Source organism: Neoarius graeffei, chromosome 1 (genome assembly GCF_027579695.1).
Source record: "Neoarius graeffei isolate fNeoGra1 chromosome 1, fNeoGra1.pri, whole genome shotgun sequence".
NCBI classification, from domain to species: domain Eukaryota; kingdom Metazoa; phylum Chordata; class Actinopteri; order Siluriformes; family Ariidae; genus Neoarius; species Neoarius graeffei.
In genome coordinates this window covers 37,342,719-37,361,536 of record NC_083569.1, presented here as the reverse complement: position 1 = coordinate 37,361,536, position 18,818 = coordinate 37,342,719, and the positions used below count along the sequence as shown (strand labels likewise).

The window sequence follows — 18,818 nt, the reverse complement described above, 5'->3', positions numbered from 1 at the left end:
GTATGTCCATAAATACCTTATCAACTCTGCTATTAGCATGTCTCCTTTAAAGGCCACCCTGGGATAACAGCCCCCTCTCTTTCCCGCACACAAGGGAAACATTGCTATGCCATTGATCCAGGCCCATCTCCATAGGTGACAGCTCTCCTCTGCTCTGATGACCACAAATACCACATGGCAGACCACTGCAGGACTCTGGCTGCACACAACCAATCTGGAGAGAAGGTTTGGCTCTCAGCCAGAGACATCCTTCTCAAGGTTGAGGCCAAGAACCTTGTTCCCAAGTACAGTACCTTGGTCCCTCTGAAGCCAATCTGCCCAACTCCCTAAGCATCCATACCACTTTCCATGTTTTGCAACTCAAGCCAGTCTCCACCAGTACTCTTGGCCCTTCAACTGAATCCTCTCATCCTGCCCGGATCATGGACAACCATCTGGCCTACACTGTTCTGCTCTTCCTGATGTATGGCACTTTGGCCACAGCTTCCAATATCTAGTCAACTGAGAGGGCTACGGTCCTGAGGAGCAGTCTTAGGTACCATGTTCCTTCATCTTGGACCCATAAGTCCCTCAGAGGAGACTTCCATCAAACCCATCCCAACAAGTCTGATGGGGCTCCTGGAGATGTCCATTACATTTTCAGTAATTTATTTGTTGTGTTTTAAATGTTGCTAGTGCTCTGTCTGTCCTCTTTCCAGCATGTTTTCTCCTTTGCTTCCAGAAACAATTCTCACTGTCATTAAGCCAGATCACTCTCCATTTTACCAACCACCTGCCTGTCACTCTCCTCTCTGCTCACCCCTGCTCCGGAGTTGAGCTTCACTGAGCTAGTGGCTGCTTCTGACTCCATGCTGGACCAGTGGTTAGAGCACTGTCCCCTTGCCATGGTGACCCAGGTTTGATTCTGGCCATCCACCTGCTTTTCTTCTCTCTCAGCACCCCTAGCTCTTCACTGACTAAAAATAAACACTCTCTTTGACTCTAACTGTCATTTGTATTTTGCATTTGGATCCACCTATTCTGAATCCTAAAAATTGTATGGAACATTCTGAGGCACAAAATAGCTAAAAACAGGTGACAAATTAAAGGGAAAAATAATAAATGAGTGGTGAAACATAATGAATGCAGATGCTTACAAATAGGTATACTGAATGATACAAGTAAGTTTTAATCATACTGTAGCAACTTTAATGTTTGGGCAATGAGGAATGGGGAGACAGGCTTAACAACTCAAGGTACGTCTTATTTCCTTATTCACTTTCACTTTTCAGTGATTTTATTTTCCCATGTGCACACACAGAGACAAACAACACATGTTGGGTGACACAGCTCTCTTTCTCATAACTGGCCATCAAGAAGGCACACATAGATACATGGTAATAGACAGCCAGCAATTAGACACAGGTGTAACTCATCCCATGTTACCTGCTGGTTCAATCTGACTCCTTGCCATTCACAGCCAATGCTCTTGCTATCACACATATCATTGTGCTATTAACGATGCCCTTGCTATCACACATACCATTCTCTGTGGCATGTATAAAAGTGTTCACTTTAGATCGAGATGGGAAAAAACTGTGTCTTTGAAAATAGGTTGACATAGCAGGAGATTCAGATTATAACAGTAATAATTGTATAACTGAACTCAATTTTAGGATGATGGTAAACCAGTCATCATAAGTATACCATATTATAATCTGCAAATTCAGGAATGCTGCATTTAATCTATATATTATGCACGTATATAATAAAAGTGTACACCCCCCCCCTTCTCTCTCCTCCTTCTCCTCCCCCCTCTCTCTCTCCACCACTCTCTCTGAATTGGGCACTACATTTACAATGCCGATCCCCAAGCTGTTGCTAGGAGACCCCTAGCTCTCTTTTCTCCAACCCCGCTGATGTCCACGTGTATTCAGGCTCAATATAAATCTGATGCAAACTTGCCTCAGAGTGGATGCAGCTCAGAAAGCCCCTTTTTTCCACAGAGATGAGCAGCCCATTCAGATAAGTTCACAAATTTTTAGACAAGGCATTTTACCCACTGTATTACCATACATCCTAAGGGAAGAACCTTGCAAAATAAAAACTTTAGGAGCCACCATGTTCTCCAGCGAGGTGTGGAACTCTTCAGAGATGTTGCTGAATGATTCTGCAAGGAACTTGTCTTTGGAGGAGGTGGAAGAAGGCGAGCACCCTTTCTTGACAGATGCCTGGCTGGTGCCACTCTTCTTCTCACTCATCATGCTGGTGGGACTTGTAGGGAACTCACTGGTTATATATGTAATCTCAAAGCATAGGCAGATGAGGACCGCCACCAACTTCTACATCGGTGAGTTTCAGATCTCTGCAGTGTGAAAGAAAAAAAAAAACCTCAAATAATTCTGTATGTGATTTGCATAACAAATCAACACATTAGCTGACAGTTTGTAAATCATTGATGAATCAGTTGTGGTTTTCTTCCCTTAAAGACCTTTTTTCTTCTCATGCAGAGGATATGATAATGGAAATATTCTTTTCTCGTGCAGTTTTCAGAGTCAGCTCCTGTGTCCACACAATGTAAAACCTCAAACCTCATTTAAAACTAAATTAAACTCTGCCCTTTACTGCTGCTAAATTTAATTTACTTTTAATCAGTTCAAATGCTGCACTAATAACATTTATAAAATTAGTTTTATCAGATTTATCAAGGGGGAACTTTGCATGTAGTGCTATAAAAGTGCATGTTACTGTATGTAAGATTTTCCAGCAACAATTTTCCTGGTATGATGGATTCAAGCTGTATCAGGCTAATATGTGATTTTATTTTTATTATATAGACTCATTCACAACCAAAAAGTACCCAAATTTATCAAAACAATTCATCAATTTCCTCACAAGTGACGTATAGAGATTTATGTCAAGGTTGTGGTTCTCCATGTCCCAGGTAGACCTTGGATGAAAAAATTATATATATATATATATATATATATATATATATATATATATATATATATATATGGACACGAGTGTTTTATTGGGAAATACACCATTCATATTTTTCATACGAGCTACACCCGGGACATTGAGAACCAAAACCGTAATATAAATCTCTATATGTCACTCACGAGGAAATTGATAAATTGTTTTGATAAATTTGGGTACTTTTTGTTTGAATTTGTCTCTATAATAAAAAAAAAATCATATGTTGGCTTGAAGATATGAAGTTTAACTTCTCGTGTGGAAAAATTCACATTTTTCATACGAAATACATCATGGATTGGAGTGACATATTTCCCGATATTTCACTCTGATGACGTCACTTCCACACTGTGTCTGAAATCACTCACGACTCACTATATAGTGAGTTCGCCATTTTGTAGTGCTGTCCGAATGTATAGTGAGAATTATTACACCCTATATAGTGGACTCATAGTACCCCACAATGCATCGTGAAAAGTAGTGTATAACCGGCGGTCCCTAACCAAGCAATATACTGTATCCCATCATGCATTGCAGTCGTATTGAAAGAAAAGCTGTAAAAGCTGTTTCATAAGGACCATTAAGTATTTTAGATTGAGTATAGCAGTAGTTTGTTTTTCCTTATGACAAGGGGCATGAGACAAATTTATAAGTTGTGGCATGAAAATGGCAATAATCTTGTAGTGTGTTGGGGTGAATGGATGGAGGAAAAAACACATTATAAACGGACATTCAAGTACAATTAAAAATAGTAATAGAATAGAAAATAATCTAAAATAGAATATGACAGATAAAATACAAGCATAGAAGTTACAGTGCAGAGCGAGGAATTAATCAAAAGACTCAAATTTGATTGAATAAAATGCAAAGAAGAAAGTATTCAGCCTTAACTTAAAAGAACTGAAAGATGCAGCAGACACAAAGTACTTTGTATTGATTAATGTAGGAAATGCGCTCAGTATAATATGGATTAATCACAAAAATACATACATATATTTATTATTTTGAAAACCCACCAGTCGACTGATCTAGCACGTTTTAATTGTACGACAGTAATGATGTAAATAATGGCATGGCAGAGTAGTGTCCGAAAGTGTTTTTTTTTTATTTGGTGACCCGGTTCAAAATGAAAATTCTTTTGATTGACTTGCATATTTTTTTGTGGATGTGTCCATGTAATAGAAAGAACATTACATGGTGGCGTGAAGATATGAAGTTTATGTCCTTGTTTTGAAAAGTATATCCATTCACCACTCGAAGATAAACTTCATATCTTCACACTACTGTGTGCGTGTGTGTGTGTGTATATATATATATATATATATATATATATATATATATATATATATATATATATATATATATATGTGTGTGTGTGTGTGTGTGTATGTATAGTGGTCTCTTATTTTTTTCCCATAGCTGTATATATAAGTATGGAAAAATTAAGAGACCACTTCTAATGGTGCCATTCTATATCACAGTGCCAACACAAAGACAAAAAAAAAAAATCAATCACTCTCCTCTTACATGTTGATTGCGTGTATTTACATATGGTTCTTCTTTTTATTGCTGCCATGCACCTGGCCACTCTCATTAAGCTTTGATTTCTTCTGCAGCTAACCTGGCTACCACAGATATCATCTTCCTGGTGTGTTGTGTGCCATTCACGGCTACCCTCTACCCTCTCCCTGGGTGGATCTTTGGTGACTTCATGTGCAAATTTGTTGCTTTTCTTCAGCAGGTATGCACACACCCAGGTATCACCAGCTAAATTAAAAACACTAAGCTGTCAGGAAATTTGAAAAAAAAAAAAAAGGTTAGTGTGTTCTTAAATTAATGCTGAAGAAAATCCATGTTTTTAAACAGAAGCAATATTTTCATTATCATTTTCCCAGAAATGTACTGAAACACAGGAACATTATGTTGAGTAATTGAGGCAAACACACTACCTAACAGACTATTTGAGCCCTCTGCTAACACCATGCCACCACTCTGAGGCAACTGACAGCAAATTGCAAAGCAGTAATTGCTTTTAGAACTGTACTTAATATAGGTACATTTGTCATTTAACCATAGGCACAAGCCTGCAGTGTGAGTGCCATAGGTAATCACAGTCATCCCAATATTCAGTATAACCACACGATTGCAAGTGTGATATTGCTTTTACAAAGCAGTCTTATCAACAAGAAATTAATACTGAGTGATATTTATATGGTCAAATGTCCCATTTATATTTGTTCTGTTAGTGGAAATAGAGCCCAAGGAAGCTACAATCACTTTATAGCACATTGCCCAGCTGGCTAGTTAGCTGACATTGGTGATAGTCTGGTGATTTTTAAATTGGCTTCCATTCTTCCTTTTCATCTTCATCCAATGAGCTTTCTTATTTTAAGTTAAAAAGATATACTTGCAAAAACTATCAGCTCTCATGTCTGCTGATGAACTCTACTGCAGCAACCGTTTCAAACTAGGAAGTGGAATTTTTTAACATGGTGAACACAGAGAAGTGGAGTGATACACAGAGTGAAATATCCCAGTTCAGTTATATTAAATATAAGCATTCTTGGAACGCCACTCAACCAATCATATTAGTGGACCAGAACTAACTGTTGTATAAAAGAAGGTATAGTATGATTTGCAGATCAACACACAATCCTTAGCAACTATAAATTAGTGTGTGAAGAGTGTTATGTGTTCCGGAGGATTTAGGGGATTGTGATTCACCCGCCTTCATGTAGCTATCTGAACAAGTGAGTCACAGCCTAACAGCAGGGTGTTTTCAGGGAGCAGTAGCTTTAAATTCATAAAATGGATTTGTCAGAACAAAAGAAAACCCAAAGTAAAGATATTGATTAGATTAAGGGAGTCTGTAATAAGAAAATGTCAGGTTTTCCCTGTATTTTCATAAGTAGCTAATTTAAAATTATGATAATAAATAAATAAATAAATATAACAGTATTATATGCTGTACTGGACTGCACATACTTAAATGTATGTTTAAAACTATACGCAGAGGGCTTTTCCCAAAGCTGACCTGTACAATATCTCCCACCTACAGTTACATTTTATTCTGCTGTGCTCTAATTTTGCTGTGCATGTGAAGATGAGTGAACTGTAGAACACAATAATAAGAAATAGTGTCAAGATGTTTCCATTGGGATTTTGCTCATCTCTTAGAGACAGTCCTTAGCTTCACTGAAAAACCTTTATTGAATGAATAATGTCTGAATAACTGACTCACCCATACCCTCAAACTTTCTAAACTGTGGGAAGACTGAATAAAGCTAATTACTATTCACATTTCAAATGAAGTTAATTACAAGCCATTTAGAGATGGCGGTCACTGATTTTTCCCAGAGTGGCACTCTCGTCCTATTTACTATGCTCAGTAATCAGTTTTCCACACACTCATATGGTTTTTCTTGTTCATCTGGAAAACTCTCCATAATTTAAAACAGTGTATATCAAGGCATAGATAATGTATTGTAGCTCATTATAGTCCTGTACACTTCTTGAAAGATGCCTTTAAAACCAATCTGTTGAGTTGCCAACATCCAAATAGTATCATAAAGGGTATACTGAGCATAATAAGGAATGATCAGCAGGTTCAAAGAACACTACAAGGTCAGCCAGTTGGTTAACTATAGTAGGTGATATGTCTTTGGACAGAAATCCCAGGTTCAACCACAAGGCCACTCTGGAGTCATCCAGCCACCATATATGTAAGGCCAGCTTATCCCCAAAGCATGTAGTTTGCTCAAGTGATTGCTAAAAATTAAGGCAGTTAGACATCCAGGATGGGGTCATAAGGAAAGGTCTGAAGGGTCTCCAGTACAAGGGTGAGATCCTATTCTGTATATTTTTTTGGGGGGATAGCATGGTGGATAAAGGTGCCGTTCCCTTCTGAAAGGCTATGACAAGTTTATGACCCCCCAGAGAGGCACCATACATGGTGCTGTGATGTGGTATAATGTTGTACACCTTCATAGACAGGGACTTGCTATTGTCTAGTAGCTCCTGTAGGAAGTTTAGTACTCTAGAAACCAGACAGTACCTTAGATCTGGTGTGCATAACATTTGTGGAACAGTTTCCACCTGAAGGCATGCCAAATATAGGGTCACAGTTTTCAATCAGCAATTCAGTCCAAGGAGCCAAACCTACAGGCATAGGTAACCAGACCTATGGTCAGAACTATCCATCCATCCATCCATCCATCCATCCATCCATCCATTATCTGTAACTGCTTATCATGTGCAGGGTCACAGATAAGCTGGAGCCTATCTTAGCTGACCATTCACAGTCAATTGAGAGCTACCAATTAGCCTAATCTGCATGTCTTTGGACTGTGGGGAAAACCAGAGCACCCGGAGGAAACCCATGCAGACATGGGGAGAACATGCAAACTCTACACAGAAAGGCCCCCGTCAGCTACTGGGCTCAAACCCAGAACCTTCTTGCTGTGAGGCAACAGTGCTAACCACTACACCACTGTGCCACCCTGGTCAGAACTATTTCTTTCCATTTTGGACAAAAGGTGTATTGGGGGAGGATGCCAAGGTGTTGTGGTAGTGTTGACTTACAGCTGGTAAGAAGATTGTGAGGGTTGGATACACCTTCCCTCAGTTCCAAAAGTTCTACTCTCGCACTGTGGCTCTAAATGCCTCCTGTGCTTTTATGGTACTACACTACCCAGCAAGTGAGCAAGCTGTCCATGGTAACTATGTCTCTTCTGTGAGAAAAGCCTGCAGCAAATTACAGCTTGACCCCCTCTGGTTGAGATGAGAATGCATCTCTTTGTAGTATTTGGGGTTTAGGCCAAGGCTAATTCCAACAATCCCAAGAGGACTTTTGTTTCAGCCACTTGATAACAGTACTAACATTTTCAGTGGGAGTTGGTACCATACATAGAGACCTACTTGAATTTGACTGGCAAGTGCAATAATGTCTGCCACACTTTGACTAGCATTCTCAATAGGTCTAGGTGTATGTTGAACTTCTTCTTCCAAATTCACGGTGAGACTGAGTGCTGTAATCTATTGGGCCTTTTCCACTACCCTTTCTCAGCTCACTTCAGCTCACTTCAGCCCAACACGGCTCGCATTTCGACTACCTCAGAGCAGCATGACTGAGCTCACTTCAGCCTTACTCAGCACCTAAAACTTGCACGGTTTTGGAGTGGGGCTGAAGTGAGCCCAACCGAGCCAAGTGGGGCTAGGGGCGTGAGGAGACACTCCCCTGTGCACTGATTGGTGAGGAGGAGTGTCCTCACATGCCCACACACGCCCCGCGAGCACGCTGGGATCTGTAAAACCCGGAAGAAGAAGAATAAACCCGGAAGAAGAAGAATTACGACAAAGAAGAAGAAGATCAGAAAACTAGAAGATGGAAGACCAACCCAAGCGAGGAAAGGCCAGCCAGTGGTCCATCATGGAGACACAGACGTTTCTCTGTGTTGTGGCTGAGGAGCACATTCAGAAAAATCTCGACGGTGCTACGCGTAATGAGAAGGTGTTCCAGGAGATATCCCGGCTGATGTCGGAACACGGTTATCCCCGCACCGTGTCGATTTACAATGTTGTTGCGCTATACGAGACAGGGTGGAAAGCTAGAAATGTAACTGTTAGCTTACCATTACACGTCGTCTCTTGCTAGCAAGCTCGAACTCCGTGTCAGAAACTGTTCCATCGTCTGTGTCTGTGTCGTCCGTATCGTCTGTGTCCTCGTCGTCTTCACTGAGAAGGAATTGAAGAAGTTCCCTCTCTTTCTGAAGCCTTATGCACATTGCCTCATCTATACGCTCTTGCCAGTATCTGTTGGCGTTGTCGGTGACAAAAAGCCACAGCACCAAGACCAGCAACACTAATGACTCCATGTCCTCCATGTTTATTGTTTACTATCCGGGTCGTGAGACTACCGCTTAAAAGGTCACTGATGTCACTGTTTGCGCCGCCTAACGACATCACGTGATGTCCACCCACTTTCGCTAACTCCACCCAATGTGTCCACCCACTTCCAGCCAGCACGGTTCAGCACGGTTGTAGTCGAAATGCAACTCCAACAGCCCCGCTCAGCTCGACTCAGCCCAACTCAGCACGCCACGGCTCAGCCCAACTCAGCTGCGTTGGTAGTGGAAAAGCCCCATATGTAAAGAGGGTGGATGTGATGGAGGCACATAGGACCCAGTCATCCTAAAACAGCAGTATCTTTATGCCTCTGGCCATCATTGGCAACAGACCACCTGTTTACACCTTAAGAACACCCATGGGGGTAGAGAAAGGCTGAGTGGGAAGATTTTTCACAGGTTTTGATTATTTCAGTGGAAAGGGGTAGAAACCTGTAGACTGCAGAATGATAATTTCAATGCAAGCAGCAGCATGTCTAACAAATTGCCTGTATGTACCATATGCATTTTGTCAGATGAAAATCCCAGTACTATGATACAAAGGTAAACATCTAGCATGCAGCTTAGTCCAACCAGCTCATTATCTGTCTTGTACCTTGGGTTTAATTCAACTTTGAATCAGGATCTAAATCTGCCAGCCAGGTGCATAATGTCAGCATTAGCATCACTGCACAGTCAGGGCAGGGGACATCTGACACCTAACACTTCTCTAAAATGGCCAGTGCTGAGGCAGTGGATACAAAGCGTGAATTCTGCAGCATGGAGTTTCATTCAGAGTTGAAGTTTTGCATAATGAAGCCCAGCTCAATTGGTAGTGAGGGCCTGAGAGATGAGGGCCGTCCTGAGCAACAGAACAGTTCATAGCTAACTTCAGAACAAAAAGGAATGCTATGTAACAGCAAGATAACAAAGGAACCCGATTCAAACTAGTAGGAATAGAGTTCATTAAGGTTCCTAAGTGATTCAAACTACCCTAGGTGGTTAGAAGAGGTGAAATAATTCCATTCTCATCTTTCTCAAGTGAGAATGCGAGCACACACACACACTGCCCTTTGTTTAGTGTTTGTAGTTGATTAGGATTTCTCCTTAGTTACTTTCCATTTCTGTTTTATTGTTTTTGTTCAATAAATGTAATTTTACTGAACCCTGGTGCCTCGTCATCACTCAGATATTGCCTGAAGCCAAACTATTTTAGAACTCCAAACCTTCAGGATTTAGTTCAGGTTAAAGTCTTTTTATTTTTTTCAGTTAAAAATAGATTGAATAATTTTGACTTCGGGAAGTATAGCTCTCCAATTTGGGTACGTCTTGCATAAATAGGTATAATATATAAAAATTTTCACTTCCTGTGTGAGGACAACAACAACAACAACAACAAGTTTAATTTACATAGTGCCTTTCACCAACCCAAGGATGCGTTACAAAGTAATGGCACTACACAGGACCAATATATCCTTTAAATCTCTGGAGCTTCCTGTGTGAATGCATATGCTCACTATTTTAACAGGAGCATCTGTACCCCTGCTTGTTCATGCAATAATTTATTCAGCCAATCATGTGGCAACAGTGCAATGTATAAAATCATGCAGATATAGGTCAAGACATTTAGCTAATCTTCACTACAAATATCAGAAAGGGGAAAAATCTGATTACAGAGACTCTGACCATGGGATGGTTGATGGTGTCAGATGAGCAGGTTTCAGTATCTTCTGGGATTTTTGAGTTGTGGTGCGGCCACATAATTGGCTGGTTGGATAAGTTCATGAATGTGCAGCGGTACAGGTGTTCCTATTAAAGTGACCAGTGACTATATATCCATTATATCGATGACTATGAAAAGATTAGGTGCCGTTTTTTCCGAAGCTTTTTGTCTCTGGCCTGCTAACCCACTGGCTTCACTCAGCACATATAAACTTTATTACATTTTGTGTGCAATCCCAATAGTTCTTTTTTTTCTCCAAAGTGACTTATATAAGACAACATTTCACTACCTTTCAAAGGACATGCATTTTTATGATCATCCTCCATGGATGTCAAACCTTGGCATTAGCACTGTACTCTGTTTGTGAGTCAATTTATCCAGGCCCCCCTCAGATATTCTCTGTCATGACATCACAGTATGTCACAGAGATGTGTGGAGCAGAATAGCTTGACCAATTTAAAGTTGGGTGCGTAGGCAGCCATTTCATTGCTGACAGCACTGGCTTCTGTCTCTATGAATATCACTCAATTTTGAAATATGCTTCGTAAAAATCAAACATTTATTCATATTTTTGAGTAGTATATATTTGGATGTCCTTCAAGCCCCAGAAGAAGGAACATGTTGATATAAAGTAACAAAAAAACATGTCTTGTGCCTCAGAGATGACTCTATCTTAGTAGCATGAGTTTAAATGGCAATAGGAACCTATGCATGCTTAATTTACAGCTGAAATGAACAGGTGGTTCTCTGAGTCATCTGAGCATAAGAATTTATCTGGAATTTTCCATTCAATTAAGTCCTGAGAAAAAAGAGGAATAAATGGACATGTCTTTGTCTCCTCCATGAAAGAAGACATAATTACTGAAATTGCTTATCTTTATCTATACTGAAACAAATGTTCCAATAAGCACATTATTAATAAGACTCTATTTGATTTGTTAATGGACATTATAAGTTGAGTAAAAGATTAGATTCTTCATTTGCCTTGTACATTGTGAGTACATAGAAAATATTACTTGATCTAATCAATGAACTAATAGCATCGTCCAGAAACACACAACCATAACAATCAAAATAAACTGCAAAACTGTCAACAAAAAAATGGAATAAGCTGATATTGATTGCATATATGGTACATTGTGTGCATTAATGGTCCATATACAGTGTCTTGCAAAAGTATTCATCCCCCTTGGTGTTTGTCCTGTTTTGTTGCATTACAAGCTGGAAATGAAATGGATTTTTGGAGGGTTAGCACCATTTAATTTACACAACATGCCTACCACTTTAAAGGTGAAAATTTGTTTTATTGTGACACAAACAATAATTAAGATGAAAAAAAAAAACAAATCTGGAGTGTGCATAAGTATTCACCCCCAAATTCAATACATCGTAGAGCCATCTGCTGCAATTACAGCTGCAAGTCTCTTGGGGTATGTCTCTATTAGCTTAGCACATCTAGCTACTGGGATTTTTGCCCATTCTTCAAGGCAAAACTGCTCCAACTCCTTCAAGTTAGATGGGTTGTGTTGGTGTACAGCAATCTTCAAGTTATGCCACAGATTCTCAATTGGATTGAGGTCTGGGTTTTGACTAGGCCATTCCAAGATATTTAAATGTTTCCCTTTAAACCACTCCAGCATAGCTTTAGCCATATGTTTAGGGTCATTGCCCTGCTGGAATGTGAACCTTCATCCCAGTCTCAAACCTCTGGCTGACTCAAACAGGTTTTCCTCCAGAATTGTCCTGTATTTAGTCACATCCATCTTTCCTTCAGTCCTGACCAGCTTTCCTGTCCCAGCAGATGAAAAATATACCCTCAGCATGATGCTGCCACCACCATGCGTCACTGTAGGAATGATGTTCTCAGGGTGTTGGGTTTGCGCCACACGTGTAAGAGAATGGACTATGTTTGTGGTGGGTGGGTGCAATGCCTGGGCCGGGGCACTAGGGGAGCTGTGATGCCGAGCAACAGGAAGTGCCTGAGCTGTAAAGATGGCTGCTATATATAAACAGGAAGTGGAAGGTGCTGGGTCTCTTTTTTTGGTCTCCTTTTTGTGCAGGGGGTAAGGTTGGTGGTGTACAGTTTTTTCTTTTGTTTGTCCAGGTGTGATGTGTGCTAGAAACTTGGTGTGACTGTTTGATTGACCTGTTCAGATTTTACAGATTGGTTGTGTAGACTGGTATCTTAGCCTCCATTCTGTAGTTCTGTTGTATGTATGTAGGCAGTTTCAGTTTCAGAGCATGAGTGTTGCTGTGTGTGCGGTGTCAGTTTCATATTGGTTGTTTGTTTGTTTCTGTCCCGGGCAGGGTGGCCAACCTGTACTGGGACACTGTACACCGCCAATTGCTTCAGCCAGCGGCCCAGCATAGATACCGATTTGTGCAATATGTGGTAGTGGTTGATTTTTATTGTTACTGGTTCATGAACTCAATAAAATTAACTTAACTGTTTAGTACTATTTTAAAAACATTTAATTGTAGGATTTTAAACTTGCTATTTGTGGGCCACTGGCTATAGTAGGGGGTCAGCTACTCGCCACAGGTCTATTGTGTTTGTAATGGTTTTTATCTGTTCACCATAGAGCTATTGAGTGTGTTTTGCAGTGGGATTTTACAACTAGATTGATGGACTGTTTTTTGATTGCTGTGTGTGTGTAGTGCTATCCTGAAGGTGAGCAGCTGTCTCCCCCCCCCCCCCCCCCAAACCCCTCTTCTGTCTCTATTGTGTAAGCTTTTAATAAACCCCACATTATTTGTAAACATGTCTTGGTCTTCTTTGGTGTTAAACAACATTGCTGGTGTCTTGACCCTGTTACACACAGCATTTCCCATGCTGACCAAAAAGATCAATTTTAGTCTCATTTGACCAGAGAATCTTCCATGTGTTTCAGGAGTCTGCCACATGCTGTTGGGCAAACTCCAAAGGTGTTTTCTTAAGCAATGGCTTTTTTCTGGCCATTCTTCCATGAAGCCCCACTCTGTGGAGTGTATGGCTTAAAGTGGTCCTATGGACAGATACTCCAACTTCTGCTTTGGATCTTTGCAGCTCCTTCAGTGAGTGCGTTTACATGCACATAGAGAAAATCGAATTTCTGCCGTTGCTTGACTGAAATTGAAGTTCTAAATGCCATGGATACACCTTAGCTAGGCTGAAATTGAACCGAACTTGATTTCTCGTAATTGAGCTACACGACCTAGATTATGCGATTTTTGCCAAGCTACTTGGTGCATGTAAACCCTATCGCACGACGTAGTCGAGCTACTTATGTACTTCAGCACTGCCCCTTCTGGAAGTCATGAGTGACGAGACCACAAGCAGGAAACACGACAGCCTCGGTCGGCATGACAACAGTAGTAGCGAGCAGCAGAAGAGGTCAGGAGGAACAAACGAAGAAGAGAAAATGGCGAGCAGAAACGTGCACTTCTGGAGCAATGAGGAGACAGAGTTCATGCTCATTCAGCTTAAGGAGTTGAATATATTAAAATTCATGGACGGGAGAAAAACGCGCAATGGAGAACACAGAACTGATAACTTTGTTTACACTCTTGAGTAAGTAAGTATGCCCTTTATTATCCCACAATGGGGAAATTCATGTCACAGCAGTACATCACATAATCAACATGTATCCAAGGATAGAAAACATGCGGACAAACACAGGACCAAAGTTAAAACTAAAAGGATATATACAAAAGGGGGGATGTTATGAAAGTAAGTGTTACTAATCAACTAAATAAATAATAAATACATAGATAAATTAAAAGTACACAGACAGTGCAGTCATATAGCAGCATAAGAGGGGATAAAAAAATCCTAGCAGCACAAGATCATCATCTTCATCACCCTCATCACAAACCCCCTCACCCCTACCACCCAACCCCCCCCCCCCCCACAGCATCATCACCATGGCTACCGCAGAGAGTTGTTAAACAGTCTAACCGCAGAGGGAAGAAAAGACCTGTGGTACCTCTCAGTCTTACAATGTGGGTGGATAAGCCTGCTGTTGCTCAGTGGGCTCTCCAGGGCTGCCATTGCTCCATGCAAGGGGTGGTGGACATTACCCAGGATTGATGACAGTTTTGTCATCATCCTCCTGTCCCCCACCACTTCCACAGGGTCAAGGCCACAGCCCAGGACAGAGCCAGCTCTCTTGACCAGTTTGTTTAATTTCTTTGCCTCTGCCACTGTGATGCTACTGCACCAACACACCACACCATACATGACAACAGATGCGACTGAATAGCTCTTCATGACGACAACCGGAAGTGTACCAACACGATGGGGAGTGTAGTGCCACCTGTGGCTCGGGTGCACAATGTACCTCACACAATAGCTCAATTTCCTTGTGTGCATGTAGGATTGGATTTCTCTGGCACCCCTGCTGGGACCCTTAGCTCGATTACCGACAGCAGCTCGATTTGGATGTGCATGTAAACATACTGAGTGTTATCTTTGGTGTCTTTGTTGCATCTCTGATTAATGCCCTCCTTGCCTGGTCTGTGAGTTTTGGTGGACCACCTTCTCTTGTCAGGTTTGTTGTAGTGCCATATTCTTTCCATTTTGCTATAATGGATTTAATGGTGCTCCCTGGGATATTCAAAGTTTGGGATATTTTTATAACCCAACCCTGAAATGTACTTCTCCACGACTTTGTCTCTGACCTGTTTGGAGGCTCCTTGGGTCCAAACAGTCAGGGTCCTTCCAGAACAGGTTGATTTATACAGACGTCATGTGACAGATCATGTGACACTTTGATTGCACACAGGTGGAGCTTAAGTCTAGGTCACAACCGGACGTACGATTTTTTGGCCATGGAATTTTTGGCGTTTCCCAAATCGCTGCGTTTTTTTTTTTTTTGTTCATGGAGAAAGACGCGTGCTGGCTGTAAGTTTGTCTTGCAACCTGAAAAAAACATAAGCGCCCGTAGAGTTTGACATGACAAAGAACCTCTGTGGCCAGTCTACGGCTCGAAAATCAGCACGTCACACGTGCGCTTTCCGTGCATTTCACGCGCGCCCTCCGTGCGTTTTCTTGTGTTTTTTGCATGTAGACCGGCCGTAGGAGCACGTATGGCCGGTTGTGACCGAGGCTTTAATCAACTAATTATGTGACTTATGAAGTGAATTGGTTGGACCAGCTCTTATTTAGGGGTTTCATACGAAAGGGGGTGAATACCTTTGCATACTCCAGATTTCTGGGTTGTTTTTTTTTCATCTTAATTATTGTTTGTGTCACAATAGAACAACAATTTGCACCTTTAAAGTGGTAGGCATATTGTGTAAATTAATTGCTGCTAACCCCCCAAAAATCCATTTTAATTCCAGCTTGTAATGCAACAAAACAGGACAAACACCAAGGGGGATGAATACTTTTGAAAGACACTGTATACCTCCCAGATTTCAGTTAAACAAATGTTCTGTAGACAAGGTGAGTCAGGTCACTCATGATGGAGTGAGATCTATTCCTGCCACAATTGATTTAAATTGAATCAATGGTTTGTAGAACTGAGCCAGTCAAGTGTTATACCTTTTTCAGACCTCTTTGTAGAGCTCATCTCTCTTGTGCAAGACAGTGCTGTTAGGATACTCTGAACAGTACTGCAGTAGAAGCTCTTTATATCTTCTTCCAAATCCCCCTGGCATTTCTGATGATTTCAGTAATACACTACCATTCAAAAGTTTGGGGTCACTTTGAAATGTCCTTATTTTTGAAAGAAAAGCACTGTTCTTTTCAATGAAGATCACTTTAAACTAATCAGAAATACACTCTATACATTGCTAATGTGGTAAATGACTATTCTAGCTAAATTCTACTAAATGTCTGGTTTTTGGTGCAATATCTCCATAGGTGTATAGAGGCCCATTTCCAGCAACTATCACTCCAGTGTTCTAATGGTATAATATGTTTGCTCATTGCCTCAGAAGGCTAATGGATGATTAGAAAACCCTTGTACAATCATGTTAGCACAGCTGAAAACAGTTGAGCTCTTTAGAGAAGCTATAAAACTGACCTTCCTTTGAGCAGATTGAGTTTCTGGAGCATCACATTTGTGGGGTCGATTAAATGCTCAAAATGGCCAGAAAAATGTCTTGACTATATTTTCTATTCATTTTACAACTTATGGTGGTAAATAAAAGTGTGACTTTTCATGGAAAACACAAAATTGTCTGGGTGAAGTTAAGTTTCTCACAGATATGCTGTTCCAGAAATTTAAAATCCACTCTGTCTACTACTGTCCCATTAATACAAATCAGAGTATGGATTGCCCAAAGAACACTTCATTGGCTTTGGAGGTATCTAAACAAAAGTTAACTATTGTTGTGGTTTTGACAGCATAGTGCCAGGACACAAATATGTCAGTAGGGATCCTCGAAATTATTATTGACGAGATCAATAACCTCATTGTCAGCTAATTTTGTTACCATCATGCCTGGCTGTACAGTCATAAGTGAACTATGAATACAGTCTGTGACTTGGACAGCAGCACCGTGGTGCTCCTGTATTCAGTATACTTGTAATGGTACATTCAGACCAAAAGAAGAAGCCTTTATTTGTCGCATGCACATTCAAGTACAGTGAAATTTATCCTCTGCATTTAACCCATCTGAAGCAGTGAACACACGCATGCCGGTACTCAGAGCAGTGAGAAGCTATGCTACAGCACCCGGGGAGCAGTTGGGGGTTAGGTGCCTTGCTCAAGGGCACTTCAGCCCAAGGCTGCCTCATGTTAACCTAACCACATGTCTTTGAGCTGTGGGAGAAACCAAAGCACCTGGGGGAAACCCACACAGACACGGGGAGAACATGCAAACTCCACACAGAAAGGCCCCTGTCGGCCACTGGGCTTGAACCCAGAACCTTCTTGCTGTGAGGTGACAGTGCTAACCACTACACCACTGTGCCATGAGAGCGTCAAAGCGACCAGAAGTCAAGTTTATTTGTATAGTGCTTTTAACAATAAACATTGTTGCAAAGCAGCTTTACAGAATTTGAACGACTTAAAAATGAGCTAATTTTATCCCTAATCTATCCCCAATGAACATGCCTGTGGTGATGGTGACAAGGAAAAACTCCCTCAGATGGCATGAGGAAGAAACCTCGAGAGGAACCAGACTCAAAAGGGAACCCATCCTCATTTGGGCAACAACAGACAACATGACTATAACATTAACAGTCCTAACATAAAGTCAGCTTCATTGATGCTATAAACCCCCCACTAATGGAAACCCGAGTGCAAAAAAAGAAGTCTTTCATTTTCTATATAAGCCAGCATCTCTTGGTGGTGAGCAGAGGCATGAACATTGGTGGTGTGTCTTGGGTGGTGGGGACCTTAGAATAATGTTGAAATCTGGGACATTTTATGGTAATGAGCTATGATGCATTTCAGTGGCAACCAATCAGAATTAAAAAATGCTCCGCTTGAAGGAATACTACAGAATGCAACCAATGTAAACTTTGGTTCCATTCAAACTATTCCCACTAATGTACTCTTAGTTGTTCATTATTTTCCTTCATCAGCTGATTACTTGCCTTAACATTTCAAAGATTTCATGAGGTTAACTTATACCCTACTTGTGGATTTTATCTCTGGTTTTCACCACCTGTGTTCTTGCTGTCAAAACATCCAAAATCCAGTTGCACATGAAGTTAGGCTAATTCAGCACCCTGAGATTAGAGCTGAGGGACTGGGTTAAATGCTGAATTATAATCAGTAAACAACATCTGCACATGCAGTCAGAAATTTACATACACTCATTAAGGACATGAAGGTCATCACAATATTGGGCTTTCAATGATTTCTCTGAACTGCTACTGATATACATACAGGGTCAAAAATATACTACATACAGCACACCTAATATTTAGCAAGTTTCACCTTGACCAGATACTTTTGGTAGCCATCAACAAGCTTCTGGCAGAATTCTAGTTGGATATTTGACTACTCTTCTTGGCAGAATTATTAGAGTTCAACTAAATTTGTCAGTTTCCTGGCGCGGACCCGACTTTTAAGCACAGTCCACATATTTTCAATCGGGTTGAGGTCAGGACTTTGGGAAGGCCATTCCAAAAGCTTAATATTAGCCTGCTTTATCCATTCCACAACCAGCTTTGGTGTGTTTGTTTGGGGTCATTGTCCTGTTGGAACACCTAATTGTGTGCAAGTTTCAACCATCTCAACTGACTCCTTTCGATGTGGAGGAGCAGTGGTTCTACTCTGAGTCTCTCCCAAATGACCAAGCTTCTTACCTTGTCTCTA

The 18,818-nt window shown here is 40.9% G+C and overlaps 1 protein-coding gene across 1 annotated transcript in view; it reads left to right on the top strand.

Moving 5' to 3' along the window:
• Positions 1 to 2,100: 2,100 nt before the first annotated feature.
• Positions 2,101 to 18,818, top strand: part of kiss1ra (KISS1 receptor a) — a 41,697-nt gene continuing 24,979 nt past the window's right edge. The window contains exons 1-2 of the mRNA XM_060931340.1: positions 2,101 to 2,329; positions 4,575 to 4,699. Coding sequence (XP_060787323.1) covers positions 2,101 to 2,329; positions 4,575 to 4,699 — 354 coding nt within the window. The remainder of the gene's footprint in view (positions 2,330 to 4,574; positions 4,700 to 18,818) is intronic.